General features: G+C 39.1%; 2 protein-coding genes and 1 long non-coding RNA gene across 3 annotated transcripts; 1 reads left to right on the top strand and 2 right to left on the bottom strand.

Moving 5' to 3' along the window:
* Positions 1 to 23: 23 nt before the first annotated feature.
* copg2 (COPI coat complex subunit gamma 2) lies at positions 24 to 8,787 on the bottom strand. Its single transcript, XM_022221283.2, has 24 exons — positions 8,631 to 8,787; positions 7,885 to 7,937; positions 7,713 to 7,793; positions 7,526 to 7,597; positions 6,926 to 7,005; positions 6,629 to 6,704; positions 6,368 to 6,460; positions 6,130 to 6,216; positions 5,816 to 5,973; positions 5,560 to 5,693; positions 5,336 to 5,403; positions 4,829 to 5,017; positions 4,298 to 4,393; positions 3,769 to 4,012; positions 3,563 to 3,638; positions 3,236 to 3,339; positions 3,014 to 3,139; positions 2,845 to 2,913; positions 2,557 to 2,738; positions 2,117 to 2,246; positions 1,912 to 2,009; positions 1,662 to 1,800; positions 1,299 to 1,397; positions 24 to 395 (listed from the first exon to the last, which is right to left on the bottom strand). The coding sequence occupies exons 1-24, from the start codon at positions 8,665 to 8,667 to the stop codon at positions 265 to 267; spliced, it is 2,622 nt and encodes an 873-aa protein (XP_022076975.1). The 5' UTR covers positions 8,668 to 8,787; the 3' UTR covers positions 24 to 264.
* Positions 8,788 to 12,997: 4,210 nt separating this feature from the next.
* On the bottom strand, positions 12,998 to 13,714 carry ucn3l (urocortin 3, like). Its single transcript, XM_051956929.1, is given in 6 exon segments — positions 12,998 to 13,177; positions 13,179 to 13,229; positions 13,231 to 13,296; positions 13,298 to 13,513; positions 13,515 to 13,579; positions 13,582 to 13,714. Coding segments are annotated over 6 exon segments (507 nt in total). The 5' UTR covers positions 13,634 to 13,714; the 3' UTR covers positions 12,998 to 13,120.
* A 3,260-nt stretch (positions 13,715 to 16,974) lies between these two features.
* On the top strand, positions 16,975 to 19,235 carry LOC127535395 (uncharacterized). Its single transcript, XR_007944242.1, has 3 exons — positions 16,975 to 18,350; positions 18,448 to 18,669; positions 19,125 to 19,235. It is a non-coding gene; the product is annotated as an uncharacterized LOC127535395 (long non-coding RNA).
* The last annotated feature ends 932 nt before the right edge of the window (positions 19,236 to 20,167 follow it).

Genomic DNA, 20,167 nt, shown 5'->3' with positions numbered 1-20,167 from the left:
TAACCTGATTACAACAAATGAGATAAGTTCTTTGACAGTCAGAATTTATTGTAGATTTGACAGAATTTTTCAAAGAAACATGAGGTCTGCGGACAATATAAAGACAGAGAAGAAATCATTTTTAGTTTACAGTCTAGAAGTAATGAAACATTTGTTGTCGTCAACGTAATAACCGCAGTAGCAGTATATGTTTAATCTTCGAAGCTTCAGTTTGTTGTGCAGAAATGAAAGCTGTGGTTGGCACAAAGCTGTAGGATGAAAAGTTTAGCCCACGGAGGCGAGGATGACGTCAACAACCGTCTCTTCACTGCTGCGAACCGTCACCTGCATGGTGACGCCGTCAGCCAGCGCCAGGCGAGCACGAACCAGAACGTCGTGACCTCCACGAAACACACCTGAGGGGAAGGTCAGAAAAACTAAGTTAAAAGACTACAGAGTTAAAATTTATAGTGTTTCAGAGAAAGCCACTGACAGAATAACTTCTTATTTCAGACCATAAGCAACCTAATATAGATCTGCTGTATTGTAATTTTGGCATTTGGTGTCAAAGCCTTTTACATTTTGTTAAAACTGAAGCAAATTTATCTTGATATCAGACTGAATTTCAAAGCAGTAGTCCTGTAATCCCTAAAAATGGCAGCAGGTTTGAAAGGAATGTAGAAACTCTAATTAAAAAAGGTCAAAATTACACCATTTATCAAAGCAAGAAGCTGTAAAAACTGTTGAATTTTCAACATTTCCAACAGTGCATGAAAAACCAATTTGTATGTGACATTCTATCGTGAAAAACAAAACAATTCAAAGCTTAAAATGGTAATATTTCATTGAAACACCTATGTCTTAGTTTAAATCTCACAAAAAATAAAGCATTTGTTGTAACAAGATTCTGCAAAAACTAAAAATTCTGTGCTACTCAGCACAACCAGGAAGTGATTAGTGGCTCAGGTGGGACCAACAGTGTCATGAGAAAAGTTCATAGAAAGGAAACAAATTAAAAATGCTGGTGTAGTGGGTAAACATCTATAGTATGTAGATGCACCGTTTTTTTTCCAAAAGTGGTAACACCTCTGAGCTATAAGTAATCAAAGAAATTCGACTTTTTGTCCCTTTTTGAATGACTTCAGACATTATAACCGTGTAATACTGCAGAAAACACATTCCAGAATTCTACTTCTAGCCATAGTTTCTATTAAGATATAGGACTTCATACTGCAACCAAAAAGGAAAATACAAATACAGAATTTGTATTTAAGATTTCAAAGACCAGTCTGTTACATTTCAAGAAATCTGACACCTACCAGCAAGGAAGAGGACGTGCGAGTTCTTGTTTTCGGGAACTTTATCGGAGCGTTCACATGGCTGCATTCCCAGGAAGCTGATGATGTTACCCACCGCCTCTGTACATGAAAAGCAGAGAAGTCAGTTAATGCATAAACCAAAAATAACACTGCTTAGCTAGCACACACACACAAACATCACCCTTGAGTTCAGTATGCAAACTACTTTTGAAAGCTGAAAATTTAACACTGTTTTGTAAGAAAACCTGCAAGTATTTTAATATTAAAGAAACAGAAAGACTAAAACGTTTAGACTTTGACCTCAATCTTCAAATTTTCAAGTACGTGACTGTTATTCTAGTCTGAAGTTCTCATTGTGCGTACCGTCTAGAGTTCGGACAGATGCCAGGGCAAAGGTCTCTTCCTTTTCAAACTCATCTCCTACTTCATCCCACGCTGCTCCAAAGTTTGGTTTCAAAATCTTCTGGATGTGGTCTGCTACTGTCACCTCCAGATCCTCCAACTAGAGCACAGCAGGGAGGGAGAAGAAGGTGGAGAAGAAAGAGAATTAGTTAGATAAAAAATGAAGTGCACTCACTTCTGCTGTTCACACTTTCCCAACGTGATTACGTACCACATATTCATCGTCATAGCCGTCATCGTCAGGCTCTCCTGTGTTGGGGTCACAGTCTCTCACGAGATACTTCATTGTGCAGCTGAATGTACAAGACACTGCAAACAGATGATGCACGTCAACAACATTTTCTTGCATACAGTATATTGAACCTGCATGAATTCATCCATCTAAATCCAGCATGTGCTCTCACTGCTATTCCTACCAGCGGTGGGGTCGTCGTCAGGCAGGCGGACCAAGCTGTAGCAGGAACCAGGCTGACTGTAGGGGAGGCTGGGGGCGGGGATGTAGTGTATCACCTCGTATGCCTCTGATGGCTCCATCTGTACCACCACCTAAAGCACATAGCCACATATACATTTACATCTGTGGTTTAGTTTAAACACTGCTGCTTGAAATCCTAAAACACCTACAAAAAAATAAATAAATCTGCCGTTTCCAGCTACAATAGTCATTTACCACATTAACAATGTCTAGACTGTATTTCTGATTAATTTAATGTTATCTTCATTGAAAAAAAAAGATTTTCTTTCAACAATAAGGACATTTCTAAGTGACCCCAAACTTTTAAATGGTAGTGCATGTATCAAATCATCACAAAACACCACAAATGAACATGTAACAAATTCGTAAAAATCTCGGCACCTTCTGCAGCAGCTGGTCGTTCAGCGTGTTCGTGCAGTCGAACTGGAACACCATGTGTCTGGCGAAGGTGTGTTTGACGCAGCGAACGACATATTCCGTCTCGGCCTCCGTCAGCTGCACCGGTTCAGAAGACTTGAAGAGCGGGCCGAGACTCTGGAACTCTGGGATGGCCGCTAGTTGTTCTGTTGCATGATCGGAGGAAGAGGAAAACAAAGCCTTCTATTAATTACATCTAAACACACAGCGTAGGTGAACAACAGGGTCGAGGCCAATCATCCACATTCTCACCCTGATAAATGTCCTGGCGTGATCGGGCCAACTTCTCTGGCAGTTTGCTGGTAGCAACGGGGGCGATTTCTGAAAGGGGAAAAAAAAACATTTCTGATTAGGTCTCTGATACATAAACAGGATATTTTCTCAGCTAAGGAACCCTGAGCAGGTTAGTGAGCAGCTGTACCGGTTTTGGGCTCTGTGATGGGAGTGGTTGCCAGAGGTACGCTCTTCATGTCAAAAGGTTTCTCTGAGGGCTCCAACGTGTACTGGTGGAGGGACTTTTCCAGACCGGGAATGGAAACGGACAGTCCTGAAAGCAACACAGAAAATGCGTTGAACAGGTGACATTTTTTGACATCAGATCAAAACCCTTCCACCACTGCAGGCATCCTGAGTTTAACTTTACCGTTGAAGATGTAGGCAGCATTCAGAGCCTTCTGCTTCTGCTGCAGCACGTTCATGTAGAAAGTCGCTCTGTCACGTACCTCATCATCGCTGTCCATCATACACCTGCAACAACACACACATTTGATGCACATTTTCATCAACAATATTCTCATTGCAGTCATGCCTCTCGATGTGTTCAAATGTTCTTATTTTGGAAAAATGCATGGCTTCAGAGTTTAACAGGCGACTGATGCGACACAAAAAAGTTTATCAAGTGTGTTCTCTCCAGATAAAAATGCAAGAACATTTAGTTACACAAAAAACTAAGCAGACAGTAAATAAATACCTCTGCATTAGAACCAGGACACTCGGCAGCAGATCATCATTCTGAGCTCCGAATTTAGCCAAAGCACTGACAGCAGCTGAAGGTGGAGGAAGAAACAGATGCTTAAGTGGTTAAAAGATCTCCTGAAAAAACAAGACTACTCCTAAGTAAACTATGTGGTATGTAGCTACCTAATAAATAACAAACCAGATAAAAAAATGTCTCACCTGCACGAACAGCCTCGCTTTCCAGCACCACTCGGTTGAAAATGAAGCGGATGTACTTGGAGGGCTGTGGGGTGCGTGGACCCTCTTTGCCCAGCAGGTGCAGGATCTTAGTGGCGAGAACCGTGTGTTCGCAGTCCTCGATGAACTCGCACAGGTGAGCCAAGCCGGTCTCTTTGCTCTCGGGGTTCTCCTCAATGATGCTGATAATGCAGTCCACGATGGCCCGCTTGTACTCAAAACCACCCTGCAGTGACAGAAGAGACGGATGCTGTGAGATTTATGATCAGATTTAATGTGAAACAACTACAATTAATGAATCAACCACTATCTGTTACAGTTTTTCTTTTATCTTTAGCTGAACACACTTCAATCTACTGTAACAAAGTGTTTCTATGTCATATGTCAGCGTGTACAAACCAGATTAAAGCATTCTGGAAACTACCACTTGTCTCAAACTGTCAGCTGAGGTTATAATATGTATTCTGTGAGGTGTGACGTACAGTCAGTGGTCTGCTAATAATCAACTTACATCATCTCTGAGCATGTTGGACAGGAAGTTCATCATGACGCTGTGCTTCCTGGGATACTTCTGACACAGAGCGCTGATGGCCTGCACCACCACCACCTGAAATAAACACGCATCACAGACAGATTCAGGACGACAGAAAGTAGAACAAACACAACAGGATTTAAAAAGGGGGCCAAAGCAGCGAAAGTCATCTGAGAAATTAATCTTTTTTGGCCAGACGAAGCTGAAATCCTTGGGGACAGAAACATCTCAGTCATTACCATTAAATAAACATACTGCAGTGATAATACGACATTCCCAGATGGTTTAGATGTGTTTGCAAGTTCTGTGTGTTTTGCTGTTTTTTTTTTCAGATTTAAAACAAGACACATTTTCAGCCCTATTAAAAAAAATACATCTATTTGGACCCATTACTCTCCATGAACATCAGATGATAGACTCAACTACAGATAACTCAGGGTTTTTATTTTCTCTTTTAGAATTTTAGGATCTAATTCAGGATAAAACTAAGCTAGAATTAAAGTGTCTGACCTTGAACTCGTCCGAGATCTCAGAGACAAAAGAGGAGATCTGTTTCATGAGTCGATCCACGCTGCTCTCACTGCCGGTCTTCAGCAGAGTGGTGATGGCCAGTGTAGCGATGCTGCGGTTGGAATCGGTGATCAGGTTCTCCAGGTCCAAGTTGCAGGCAGTCACGGCTGAAGGATGCTTCATGGCCACCTGGTGGACACAAGGGAGTTTAACAGTGTAGTATCATGGCATATCTTTTACTTCATTTGAACGAAATAACAGTGTCTTATCATTAGAAGTAAAATAAATAAATGACCGCTAAGCACTCTTTGTTACACCTTATGTATTTAACATGAAAATAATAAAGTATCTATATCAGAAATAATACAAGGATCTCAGACTACTCTTGTATGATATTGCATTAATACTTCCAAATAATTCAGCACGATGCCTTTTTAGCTCATCTAACATGTTTTGTGCTCATCAATTATAAACAAAGCCATGTTGAGTATGGCAGAAGTGCTGTACCTTATTGAGGGTCCTGACTGCAGCGTATCTCAAGGCTGCTTTAGGAGAGCTGCAGAACAGCTGCAGCACTGCAAGAAGACAAACATTTACAATTAGATTCTCAGGTAAGTGATAAGAGACAAAGAGCAGTTAAATATCAACGACTTCTGTTAGTACAGCTCATCAACTGATGCTGAAAGTAATTAAAGAGTTAAAGATTTAAAGCTGAGAATGAAACTAGTCACCTGACACAGCGGGGGCCAGCTCCCTGGCAGTACAGTTGGGCATATGGACAATAGCAGAAGCAGCCTCGTACACCACCATCTCATTCTTGTTCCTCAGGCAGCTCTCGATGAAGTCAAACAAGGGGCTGTCATGACTGGAAAGATAAAATGCATTACAACATGTCTGTGCAGTGTGTTCGATATTTCCCCAAGACAACAACTGACTTATTAGGAGGGAATCAGCTGGAATGTGCAGGTACCCATAATATCTACTCACCCTCCCTCAGTCTCATCCAGCAGTTTGCTGGCGATCCGGATCAGCATGCAGTAGGCGAAGGGAGACTTGAGACCAGACTTGGTGAACTTGTTGAGCATCTTAGTTACGGCAAGCCGGTCATTTTTCCTGAGGTGATACAACAGGCCGAGGGCGTGGTACTAGAGGACGAGACACACCAGACAACCAAATATAATTCATGAATGCCTCTTAAATGCTCTGTTATACTTTAGTGATGTGGCCAAAACTAGGCACACAGTAAATGGTACAAAACAACACAAATTAGCCAAATCTTTGAGTGGTTTTTTTCCCCCTACCTGGACCATGATGTTGTCACTGGACGCAGCCTCCTGAGCTTCATTCACCCAACGCTTCACCACATCGTAGCTCATCTTCACCATGTGCTGAAACAGCAATAACATTGGGTCTTAAAATGAACCAATTTGACATGAAACAAGTGGGAAAACAATACACCAGAGAAAGAAAACATGTAATCCAAACCAAAAATCCAAAGCTTTATTTAATACTGAAATAACAAAGAGCGCCATTTCATACCAGTGAGGAGACCAGAGCTGAACTGGACACACTGGGCACCTTGTCAACAATCGCCTGCTTCATGTATCTCTCAATGGCCTGCAGCATGGTGGTCTGCGGAGAAGACAGACAATTAATAAAGCTGTTTCAGTTTCTTAGCTAGAAAAAAAATAGTTGCAATAAGAATGCATAGTGTGTCATTTCCTTTCCTGCAGAGGATGACAAGATGAAAGAAGAGATGGGATAATATGACAAAAGAACACAATAAAGAGGAGCGCTTACATCTGTAATCCTGCACAGGGCTCTGATGGCAGGTCCTCTGTAAACATCCTCCTTCCCAGTCATGTCTTTGGTCAAGCTATAAAACACCATGAAAGAATTGAGAGTTAACAGACCTTGTTTTTAACAGACTTCATAAAATAGTGGGACAGTTTTTGCTTTCTTTTTTAAACATCCAGATCGGTTGCTTAATGCATGTTACTGGATGAAAACATTTGCTTAAAAACAACAGATGCAAGCAGTTTTAGAAGTCATTCAACTCAGTAAAGAGACCTGCATTTTTATTGGCTTAAAACAAACCTGCTAGTGACAATGATGACATCCTCAGAGATGTTAGCCATCTCTTTGATAGTCAGGTAGCACATCCTCCTCAGGGTTTGCTAAAAAAAAAAAAAAAAGGAAACAGTGTAAACTTATATTCTACAATAACACTACATGTACTACCTAAAATTAAATTCTCCAGTACAAACACCTTTTTATTTCCTCATTAATTTAAAAGAGTTGTATTTGAAGTAGCTGCTGCCAGGGGTGCTTTGGTTTGTACATGTTTTCCATTGATGGTGCTTAAACACAGTAGGTAGTTTCAAACTCCCAAGAAAACCTGTGCTTTGTGCCTCGGGAATAACCATTGACACAGTGATGTAGCCCAATCTGTAACGAGCTGGCATATTTTGTAAAAAGACACAGGCAGCCAATCTGAAACATCTACAAGGTCTCTGTGTGTATTGCTGTGTTTAAAATGAGAAACAATGCAACCATCTGTACAGCAGGATGATGTATATTCTTTGTAGTATGAACAAAACAGCATGTGCATCTGCTGTCCACTTTTAATGTCAGCATCAGTCTGCACACACAGATGCAAATGGACGGCTCCAGTTAATTCAAAGGGTGATATCTTACATCATTGGACTGAAAGAGCCTGGTCATTGCAAAGAAAGCCTCCGTGGCCTCTGTGGTCCCAAAATGCTCCCCCTAAATAAGACATGAGAGAGAGACAGAAAGTTAAGACGTTAGGATAGGTGGATGGGAACCAACTCAACACACTAAGAAAAAAAAAAGACAATATTCTGTGTTAAACAATGTTCACCTGGTTGAGGAGGTAGATAATCTTGGTGAGAATGTGAAGGCATCTTCTGGGGTTGATGGGGGTCTCATTGAAGATACGTGCCTGTCAACAAGAAGAATGCATTTCAGTACATAGTAAATATAATGTTTTGGCTCGTGCAAATGATTTCAACAATATCAAGAACAAACATTACCTCTTGCAACACAGCACTTTTCTCCAGGTGCTGGAAAGGGTTTGACCCACTTCCTAAACATCAAAATAAAAATTAACTTGTTAAACTTTGTCTTATTATTCTTTGAAACTCATTCACAGCCAAAAAACTGAAAAACAAACATAGCAGGAAGAGTTCACAACGTCGCATCCTAATATATCAATAAGTAAACAAAACCAAACAAGCACACATTAGAGCTGCAACGATTCATTGCGGTTAGCTGTCAATTACTAATTATTCACTACTTATAAATTCTCCATTAAATGAACTACTCCTGTCAGCTTTATCCATCTATATATACACACATATACACATATTATATACCAGCGATATCATCTTCTACAAGAACACAGCTGTTTTGAGCAAAACTAACATCAGACATGACAATATGCAGCTGACACTGCTTAGCTAGCAACGCTAACAAGGAGCTAACGCTAAACTGGGGAAACCGAAGTGGTGTTCCTGTGTCAACAATATATATTAACTAACAATTGGAATGCAACTGCAACGCATTTAGTTACTAGAGAAATAAACAACTACATGTTCCCAAATGTTCGTGCAAAATTGATGGTCATGTTCAGACAGGAGAGCATTAACTTTAGCTAGTCAGCTAACAGGATAGCACTAGCTAGCGATAGCGTCGGGAGCGTCCAAAAATTTCAGTCCAGTCAAAAAGCGTAGTTTTTCAAACGCTGTCATTACTGAAAATAGTAAGTCTCTGCTCTTACCAGACTCCTCGTCTTTCTTGTCAAATTTTTTAATCATTTTGAAGGAGTGCAGCAGAAGGATGAGGGCTTAAGATGCTCTCAGCCTCGGACCGAAAATGCTACTTCCACGTAGCCAAAACGAAAACTGACTGCCTGTTGCAGCGTCCACGTCGACGGAACTGACGTCAAACCGATTCTGCGCAGTGAGCAGGAGAGGGCGCCACTGGCATGGCCACTGTACAACATAGTCTGTGATCATTTATTACAAATCTCATTCACTGTGACTGATGACTGCAAAACCATTATTAGGACCAACAACAATTTATTTTTATTTTCTATGATTATTATTTAAAGCCAGCTGAAATGGCTGGTGCAGGAAAGTAAGGCTCAGCAGTGCTTTTACTCAAGTAAAATCATTCCGTCAAAGAGCTTCAGTTAAAAACAAACAAACAAACAAACAAACAGTTTGTAAGATGTTTACCCTCTCATGCAAGAGGCTTATTCAGTTTCAACTAAGTCATGGGAACCTGAGTTGGAACGAAACTGATGAGCGACTGATCACAGTGGAAGCGAGGACGGAGGCGCTCCAAAGCCTTTTTGTCCTACGAAGGCAGATGAAAAAGAAAGCAGCACCAGGGCTGCCAACTTGTGAGCAGTTAGAGTGAGATTTGGTTTGTATGGGATGCTGACGGGGTCTAATTTGGAAAATTATTGATCCTATTTCCTGCATGCTGTTGTAATTTAAGAGCATTTTGCCTGTTAAAATGTTATTATAGAGATAACATTAAGGGATAATAATAATAATAAAAAACACTGAGCTAAAAACAAATCTGAAAAAAAAAACCAGAGCAAGGGCAGGCAATATTGAAAATAGTTCTTCATGTAAAATATGGATGAAAGTTCTGTGGCTAGATGTGCATAACACATTTCAGTATTTTCCATAAATATATGCATAATTGAAATAACTCCAGCAACCACTTTGTAACATTTGTCTTGGAGGATTTTAATGCACACACTCAGCAGCTTCAAGTTGACCACATCAGCCAACTAAACAACAAAAAGTGCTTAAGCAAAAATAAAACATATCTTCTTAACTGAAATTATCCATTCACTGAACAGAATTACAATCAGACACTAAACTCTATTAAATGTCAAAACAATCCATGTGACTCTAAAAACTCAACAGCTTTACAAACTAATACTAAACTCTCCACAAGGATCCAAAATAAGTTGGACTTCTACATGAGAGCTTTAATTATTCTTCATCTACTTCCTGAAAAGTTTGGTCAATAAAAAAGACAAAAACTAATATTTTCAGCTGAACTAAAGACAGACTTTGTGATTTTTCTGCTCACATGTTGTGTTGTTGTAAACTTACTCTTTCAAATAAATAGCCGCCTAACCCCCTGGAAACCAGCGTTTGTTCTGTTTTGTGTCACTCCTCGGCGACCCGAGACAGCGGTGGTAATGTTTATTGAGCAACACACCATACTATGACATTTTTATAGTGATGGTTCTACTATGGATGGAACCAGTTTGACATGTTCAGGAGTTCTTTGTGTGAAAACTCAGATTTCAGGTATCAGAAGAATATTTTCAACTTTCTTTGTTAACTTTCTGCTTCAACTTTAAACTAAATTTCCTTCACTAAGCCAGTCCCCTGGACTTCCAGTAAGCTGTGTTCCTATTGGCTGTCCAGGTGGCTGCTTGGTGTTATCAGGAACACCTGAGCAGCTCAGTGTCTTCTGCTTTATTCGGCTGCAGTCAAACATTTCCTCTGCTTCTCTTCATTGAACCGGGTTTGGCTCCATTGCTTTAGTTTGTTCTTTAGGTGTTGGCTTGCAGCTTCCAGCAGTAAAATCCTCTTTAATGTGTTTCTTGGTGTTTAGGGCTTTGTACTGGATAGTTGTCTTGGTAAATGTGGTTCTTTAGCCACAGTTGGCTCACGGTGCTAATGTGTGCAGTGATTAGTGGATGTGGTGCAGCTGAGTTGTGTCTTTATCTTGGCTGTAGTGAGTCTTTAGAGGTTTTTGGTCAGACACATTCTGTATTCTTGTTTGTGAAGTTGCAATGTTTTATAAATAAGGCCCATGGAGCCTCATTTATAAATGGGGTTAGTGGGAGAAGTGACCTCAGCCTGCGAGCTGGTACATGCGAGTTCTGGAGTGCTTATTGTGCTGACGACAATAAGCCTGGTGTGTTGAACTACAAGATCTCTCATTATTCCTGCCTTAAGTCGCCGCTCAGTGCTACAATATGTTTTGGAAGTTCATAAAACTAATCACTACTGCAATGCTCCCCATTAATCTTTCAGATTATTGTTTTTTAAATTTAATTCAGTTTATGTCATGCTTTAGCATTGTGTTGGGATTTGTAATCTGAACGACGAAACTGAATGAAACCATTTATTTGTGATTTGCTACTAATCACTATATTGTTCCTCCACTATTGATAACTAATAATTATGCTATCTCTGCACTACTGATTAATTACTAACATTATCATTATATTATTGCCATATTATTAATTCCCTCTCTAATGCATGTGTATCCCTTCTTCTTTTAGAACACTCTGACATACTTACTCATTAACCATGATGAAATTAGTTTGACACACATTGCAATGTACACATTTATAACAGAACTGTATTGGCCTGAATCACAACAATAGTAAAAATACATATAAAATAGAACTTTTATTTTCACGTTGATATACAAGCAGAGTGACCTGTGCATTTTCAGATTCACAACCTGAGTGTAGTTATCCCAAATGACCACAATGTGTCGCCATTGTTTTGTTCTCTTGAGTCTTACATGAGGCAGGTGAACTCTACTTTCTTCAGGCTTTTGTATATTATTGGAATAAATATATCAAGTGACTAAAAATACTGATCAGTGACATTTCCTGACCTCAGCTGGGCAACGATAAATAAATAGATGCAATTAAAATCTGTGTATAAATTTAATTGTAAAAATAATGCTGGTATGAAACACAGTGTCGGTGAATAATTGCTTTGTTTAAACCCCAGAGAATTCTGTTTCAATTATATTTGGTTATTAATTATTGGTGATTAGGATTGTCCAAAATGGGACATTTTGTGAATGAAAAATATCGTTTTAGTGCCCCCTGGTGTTGAAATATGTAATAACATTCTAAATTGACACCTCGCAGTGGATGCCTCAAGTGTATTTTGGCTTTATGTGAAACAGTGACACAGATAGATGTATGATAAGAATCAGTCAGTCTAGTTTTGTGGGTGTTAAAATCCTGGAAGTAAGGATCATTTCCACAAATATTTCATAGATGTCATTGTTTAAATGTTGCATATAAAGAAGCCAGTGTCTGTAGTTACATGTGCCTTTATTGAGGGAAAAATAATCCTTTATTTGAGTATAAAATAAGAGACATCTGATGAACACATACATTCCCATTGCATTTTGCATTTTACTGTGATCTTGCAGATGATTTGTACAGTATTTCATTGTCAGTGTCGAGTTGTTGATTTTTTCTTCCACTCTCAGTGTTGAATCTGGAATCATTATAGGCTCCCACGTGAACTGGTGAGAAGAAAAAAAAACTTTAATAAATGAAAAAGGGAAGCAGCAAAGAGAAAACCAAATCCTGAAATGAGTCATGGTGTGAAATCCTGTGCTATGAATGTGAAACAGGGCAGCAAAAACATTTCAGAGGATATCTGGATGATGCAAAACCACCTAAGAATCATGACTGCTTTGTTCTTCCAGTTTGGTCCACTAATTTCAATATGATGAGCTGGGACGAACAAATCTCATTAAAATTAAACTGAACAGAAAATCTAAGGGCTAGATTTTAATTATTCCTGCTTTAAAAGTAAACCACCTCCACTATAATAATAACTAAAAATGGAAATATATAAAATAAAATTAAAACAGTAAATTATTTAGATTACATTTTTTTTTCCAGATTATTAAGAAGCTGCCAAGGGGTGAAATAAATCCATCCCAAATCTTATTTTTACTAGCATTTTTGATAATATAAATTGAATTAATTTTATGCTTGTTTTGCTTTTGACCTTATTCTGTCTTGATTTAAGATACTATTACTATGGAATTAGTGGATTAACTCACCACAGAGGCAAAATGGCAACTAGCAAATTAAATAAGCTTCAATGAAAGTGGAATAAAGAATAGATATCTATTTTAAGATGGTCAGTCTGCTGTTAACATCATGACCAAGCCAATGTTTTGTCTCAGTTTATATCATTTATCAGCCAAATTTTGCATTTTCTAGGAGTTTGAAGCTGAGTTTTAAACAAAAATCATTATCTTATGTTTGTTTACTTCCAATTAGTTTGAGAAATTAAGGGAACATTGACGTCTTACATGACAGCAATGAATCACTGCATAGCCGAATTTTTGGACATTCTGAACAGAACACCGCTCTTCTGTGGAAATTAAATAAATGTTTACTCTTAAAAGAAAAAGTGATTCATTACATTTTAGAGCGATACCAGCACTGCTCATGGCTGTCTGTCAAAGTAAAGTTGTCCAGGGTTCATTTTCGCGTCCAATCTGCGCGCAGAGACGCGCTGTTCTCTCGCCGCCTTGCGCGCAGGTTCTGGCCTTTTGCCACGTCGAACAGGGACGTTCATGATGTTGGTCGGGACGTCCACGGACAGCGTCAGTCTGCTCCGACGGTCCCCTTTGGCTGCTGTTGCGGAGCATCTGCCCCTGAGCTTGGCTCCGGCTCATGAAGCGGTAGTTTGCGGGGTTTGAAGTCCTTTTTTTCCCGACTGACTCAGCGGAAGAGGAGGAGGAGGAGGAGGAGGAGGAGGATGAAGGGAGAGATACTCCTCGGGACTGCAGCAGGGAGCCCCATCCGTCCACTGGGGAGTAACCGGGATCCGTCTCCTCACTCCGGAGCCCGGACAGCCAGCTGGTCGTCGCAGAGGAGGTCGGAGCGTGCTCTGTAGAGGCGCAGGCACAAGCTGGAGTCGGTGCGCACAGGACCGAGAGCAGCAGCAGGGTCTTCAGGGACGACAGCATGCTGTTCCTCTGGGACCAACACAAATATCAACTACATTTCATTACAAATATTACTATTAACGTCAAAATTAGTGGCTGGAATGAAGAGAACTTTAAGATTTAGGCCTCTTTCTTTTAATCAAGTATATAATGAACTGAAATCAGGGTTAAAAGATGAGTTTAAGAGTGTAAATTTGATTTTAAACTCTATTGACCTCAGAGCAAGTTCTGCTTGTGTCTCCAAAAGTGTTTGCACAACTTTAATGAAAATACATCAAGCACAATGCATGGCAATTTTTCATGCAACTTACCACTCGAGGAGAGAATACAATGAGAGAAGGTAAAGAAAAGCCAACTAGCAGAAAATCCTCCCTGATAAGAAATCCGGGTAAACTGAGACTCGTCTGGAGTCAGCAGTGCGCTCCGTCTGACCAGCAGTGTGTCCAGCTCTCCATCCCACTGCATTCATTTAGTAGCAACCATCAAACTGCAACATCTACGCCAGCAAACACGTCATCCTGGGTGGCGTTTGGGTTCTGCTGTGAGCCTTCCCATTGGCTGAGATGTAGTGATGTAGAGGTAAGAAAGGACTTTAACAAGTTGTGACCTCCTGATGTAGGATAGGAGGCATCACGACTAAGAAAAACTATTGTTTTTGTGAGAACCTGCAGAATTTTTCGTCTGTTCACATGCACATGAAACGTGTTTTTCCATCCAAATCTGAACTCGTTCAGCACCACGGACAGCTCCCATCCGCACAATGGCTGCTTCTCACCGGCTTAGATTTATTGCTTTTCTCTTTCTCTAGTGAATTAAAGAATATATTGGCGTTTTGGATGAACAGTCAAATATAATCCTATTTTCACTTTTTAATGAGCCATTCAATTCTGCAATAATACACATTAATAGGTCAGTAAAAGCTCAGGGGATTCTGCATTTCCACAGTCAAAGCCACAGAAAAGGGTGAGCCATGATTTAAATAATTGGGATTATATTTGAAATTAAGCCAAGAGCAACCAAATTAATGAATCTGTAGCCTTAAGTCAGTGGTGGATGCAATAGAAGTTCATCTAAGGTGCTTTGAATTCAAAAGAAAGAGAGAAATCCAAATCCAAATAAGTTCAGTCTGTCTTGGTTAAAATTAAATCAGAACAGTCAGTGTAGATTGTCAGTTATCCAGACCACAGTGGTCCTAACTGGACTTTTTCTGGTTCTTGTAGAAGATTTTCCACCTTTCTACAAGAATCAAAAGTCCACTCACCTTCTGCTCAAGCTCTTAGAACATCAGACTACTAAACCTGAAGGCAACCCGCAAAGAAAAGGGATGGACACATACAGAGTCGGAAGTAGAAGTTTGATTTTGGTGGAGATGCTCTGCAGGCCTCATCAACAAGCAAAGGAGGTCATGAGGTCTGTGGAAGAACCTTGATGAACTGAAGCATTTGCAATTAAAACAAAGCAAGCTTCATAGTAAAACCCAAACCAAGTTATCACTCAAGGATAGTAATGCATCTATAAAAAGCACTGACAAAAAAATGAACAGCATATTTTAAGTCATGAGTTACTAATCATAAGCCCCTTCATACAAGGCAGAAAGTGTATAAATAAAGCGAAATGTATTGGTTTTAATTAATTATGCTTCTCTTGTATTTCAGCTACTGTGGCAAGCATAAATCAGTGTCACTGTATTTAAAAAATAAACCATTAAAAATTTGATTTTCTGTGAAGCAAATCCAATGTGAAGGCCATTTAAAACTGCTGAAATGGTTCCATATAGTCTCTTTAACACATATTACTGAATTATTTCAATACAGGGCATGGAAAATATGTGAGATAAACTGTAGACGGTCAAGAATTAAAGTTGAAGTTTTTCAAGGCAATCTTGAGTTTCCAATAACTGTAAGCCTTCTACATTTGTTAAAAAAAAAAAAAGCAATTGTGTATTTTGTTGACTTTTGACCATCATGACCAATAATTTCTCAGCAGCAGGTGATAGTTTGTGTTTTCTTCCTGGTTGTGGCAGCGACACAACTGTATCATGCACTTTATACTTAAAAGCAATTGTTGCCCAGATGATTTTGGATCTTAGCTGCTTTGAAATGGCTTCAGGTGCTTTTCTTCTATGTTCAGTCAATAAATCAGATCTTGCTGAGCTCTCAGACTTTCCCACTGTAGTGTTGTGATTCTGTCTAATGACAGGATAAAATGGGCCCTATTTAAAGTGGCGCAGATGAGTCACCAGCTGTAGTCAATCATAATCTTTAATGAGAAGTTAGGAGGCCATGTCACTAAAAAAAAAAAGATTAACGAAACTTTCTACATAACCAAAAACCGTTAATTTAAGTTGCTGTATGGGTATTTTTGACACAACCAGAAGATCTATAATAAATCTATGAAAGAACCTTTATAAAAAAAAATAAAAAAAAACTTTGTGACAAAGACGCATGCATTTAATGATTCTATTGTAGAAATTCAGAGTTACAAGAGTCACTGACAACTCAGGACTTCTATGATATACATGGTCTTTATAAGTGTGTGTGAACTTTGTTCTGCTCCAAAGTTCAATGAGTTCTCTCAACAGATGTGTAAACCTGTTGATGTAGAGAAGCTCAGGGAAAAGGTCTCAAACAAGTGAATGAGACAACATATAAAGACAACCCACTGTGCATTATTCCTATGCTGGATCTATGGTATTAATATTTCAAAAGAAGGAAGACATCTGAGATACGGGGAGAAACATTGGGTTTTTAATTAAAACACATGCACATGTGACACACACCACAGAAACCACCTGCAGCGATGCACATTACAATGTCAGAATGAAGAAAGAGCGTGGAGGCAGAGAGAGGATCAGTGGGTGTCGGGTCAAGCTCTAATGAGCAACTTCATTAATGTGAATGTAGGTCTGCATAGCTGGAGTAATCATATGCTGTGACACACTGTTGCAGTGAGATGTCCTCCCACTCCTGCTTCCTCTGCAGCTGATCTCTGAAATGGAATTACACGCCTCTGTTCAACTTCAATGGAAAAATCCCATGTTTATTAAACTCCTGCTGGATTATATTGCCGTCATTTACTTGAGTTAGGAGCTCCTCTGTCTGTGGGACTTTTACTCAGCTTCTGCTTTGACCACATGGTACATTCTTATTTGTACTGAGGCCTAAATTTTACAGAGAATGTCTGTTGCATTTCATTATCAACAAGTGAAAGAACATCTACCCAAATGTAGAGATACTTCCACCGTTTATAAATTATAACGTCCTGACCTTCTCAAGCAGCTTCTTCTCAGTAATGTGACTCGATGTGAGCACCTTTATCTCTGCAAAGTTAGAAAGTCAGTTATTTCAAATGACACATTTCTGCATTTCTCTGCATCAGAACTTAGTAACGTGAATCAAAATGTGATGACAGTTGTGGGGTTGTTTGTTTGTTTCCAGCAAATCTGATCAAACTGGATCTAAACAGAGCTAGTGAATCAAGTTTACTCAGCTTTTGCATGCCAAACTTTTGAAGTCTACTTGAAATGAAGCTTGGTTGTTGACATCACTGAAAACCTCAGTGTTTCACTGAAATTCAACTTCATTTAATAGTGTTCCCTCCAAAATGTTGACCTTAAGTGTCTTAAACTGCTAACAATGCTTACCAAACATTATGTGTGCTTGTTGGGCTACAGTGCATGACAGTAAAGCTTGTTAGAGGATCCAGGGAATCCTCAGATTTGTTGGGCTTTCATGCATTTTTTGTAAAACCAAAATTTGAATTCAGGCCTGTAATGCCACTAGTCTGTTGTCCATGACATTAAACTGATAGAAAGTGCTAAAATTACACATAAGAGGAAGCAACAACTAACAAAATCTGTTCATGAGACTTCATTCATTAATAATCACTATTATTTGCATCATGAGCTACAGCTGTGTTAACGGTGTACTTGCCTTGAACTGTATATTTTGCTCTTATATTTCCATTGTATATATTTTTTAGTGTGTGTTAATATTGCCTTATATAGTTTATTTTTTAATGCTGCTGTATGGAGAGTGCTAAACTGATTTTTATTGTTTTCTGTAACAGTGACAAAGATCTATTCTCTTCTAGTCTTCTATTCTATTTGAGAATTTCATATGCTTTATACCACTGTCGAATTTCTGAGGCACTTAATAGTGCATCCACTCAGTCCCTCAGCTAAATCAACAAAAAGTAAGAAGTAAATGTACTGAAGAATGTAGTAAATCAACCACAGTGCACCAGTCAAACTATAGGACTGGAGAAAAATGAATGCAACTCAGAGAATATTAATGTAGAGAACACTATCATGGCAGAAACCGGTAGAAAAGTAGAACAAAAACCCACCAAGGACATGCTGTATATGCTGATTTCTTAGGAAAAACTTTGTGCATATTTAGTGATGAGTATCTAGTATTTTAGAGATATATTTAACCAAGCTGTCAGGGGCTTCAGGATGAATTAGAAAGTGTTTCTACAAAGGATCTGACAGCTCAAATGGAAGTGTTGTTTAAATCTTTAAATCTATCCTCCTCGTGGGAGAACAGTGCAGTACAGAATCGTGACTAATATGAGGGAAGCCTCCGAGGGCTTGTTTGCGAAAAACTTGTCTGTCAATGTGACTAATTTTAGGAATCAACCGGAAGATCAGTGAAATTACGAGAGAACCGCTGACGTGAGCATTCAGCTCCAACCAAAAACAAACACTGTGATATCCTCTTCAAAACATCAACTCACGGTAAGTTCAGAGTCTCAGTGGAGTCGTGTATTTTTGAGAGTTGCACTGCCAGAAAAAAAACTGAGTGTGTGTTGTCCCCATATCTACACCCACGCAGGAATCCCCCGCCACTGCTGGGCCGGTCTGATGGAGAGTCCTCTAAAACAGGCCCTGCGTGATCTCTCACACTGGGCCCCTGTTGGCACCTCATCTGGCTCCCAGCCTGACCCACAACACCCCCCCCAGAGGAACATATGTAGCCGAGGAGGAGGCAGCATGCAATCAGCGCCTTATTTTTGCAGCACACAGGATGTAGGGCGATTGACAAAACATAAGAAAGGTGAGCGTTACATAAAGAGACTGAGAGGGAACAAATCACAAATGTAGAGACGGATTTAATCTGTCAGTAGTGTCACACTCTTGACATTCAAAAACTGTAAAAAAACGAAACAAATGTAAAACAATCACATATTGAAATGTTTTGATGATTCACATTCAGATTTTTATCACTTTTTTCCCCCCAAAAAAACAAGTCAATAAACAAAATATAAATAATTGTAATACAAAAGTTATGTACAAAAATCATGTTTGAGGCTGTGGAAGTTTATCATTATAAAAAATGGACAGATCTTTACTTAGTGGCCACTTTTGCATCTACAGGATCCTCACAATCACATTTTAAAGTAAAATCCTGTTCAGAGCAGCATGTATCAGTCCCTGGACTAACTGTTAGATGGTGTACTTCCTCTGTGGTCTGACTGGGACATCCCACCTCTGCTCTCCATCCCACACCAGCTCAGACACTCCTGTCTGGAGGAGAATCGGTTTTGGTTTCCTCCGCAGCCTCCGAACACAAACGGTCTGCATTCCCCCGTTCGGATGTGAAAATACCAGAGGAGAACGAAATCTGAACAGGTTCCTTCTGACATCGGCTCCAGGCAGCGATCTGTTACTGAAAAGACATGTGAGGTGTTTGAGAAACAGGTTATGCTGTAGATTCACTGGATTTTCCAAAGCTTAGAGTGTTAGATTCTCTGTGATATTAGAGAACATGTTTTTAATCATATTTTAGACACTAAAAAAATATCTATGGGTCACTACATCTCAAATCATGAAATTTTCAGAACAATTTCTGTTCTAATCACTAATTTGAAAGAAACTTTTAAAGCAGAAAATATAAATATTTATAGAGATGTTAGCTTGATACATCAAATACTTTCTGAGGTAAACTCTTTTTAAAAAATGCCCAGTGATCCACTTTCAGGATCATTTTCTACACATTGAAATCTGAGGTTCTGTATCAACCCGAAATTTATCTCAAACAACAACAACAACAATAATTATTATTTCAGTTCATTACTCATTATTATTCATTAGTTTATGTATTTATTTGTCTTTTTTTGAAGACAGCCTGTGTAAACCTGAAAAACTGTGAAGCAGTCCTTTCACCAATGTGGTTTTATTTTGTAACCACAAGTTTCAAAGTTCTGTTCAGTAACTAACAAGAAGAACAGGTAAATAAGTTCCTGGAAACTTTTGATATAACCTATTTTTTTCTAATATTATACTATTGTTTTATAACATATATGATAAACTAAAACTATATAAAGGAAAATAATATATAATATTTTCCTAGTATTTCTAATATTTTACTTTGTCATTCTAAACACCTGTCAACAACCTGATCACATCTAACTCCCAGGAAGTGATTGTAACAAAATGCTGGAGTACAACCTTAATTTGCTGAGGAATGACTTCAATTTATCTTTTCTGCCACAAACACACAGTGTATTCAGTAGCTTCATTTCTTTTCAGATTCTATGTTGTTCTACATAATT

This window comes from Acanthochromis polyacanthus, chromosome 1, assembly GCF_021347895.1.
Source record: "Acanthochromis polyacanthus isolate Apoly-LR-REF ecotype Palm Island chromosome 1, KAUST_Apoly_ChrSc, whole genome shotgun sequence".
In the NCBI taxonomy this organism is placed as follows: Eukaryota; Metazoa; Chordata; class Actinopteri; family Pomacentridae; genus Acanthochromis; species Acanthochromis polyacanthus.
This window is presented reverse-complemented; position numbering and strand designations above follow the sequence as displayed.

Bases quoted from the DNA above. Each gene is read 5' to 3' on its own strand.
- copg2 (XM_022221283.2), bottom strand. From the start codon at position 8,667: ATGATTAAAAAATTTGACAAGAAAGACGAGGAGTCTG. The intron at 4,013-4,297 runs GTAAGTTGATTA...CTGTCACTGCAG, and splicing joins CCAACATGCTCAGAGATGAT to GGTGGTTTTGAGTACAAGCG. The intron at 3,340-3,562 runs GTATTTATTTAC...GTGTTGTTGCAG, and splicing joins GTCCTGGTTCTAATGCAGAG to GTGTATGATGGACAGCGATG.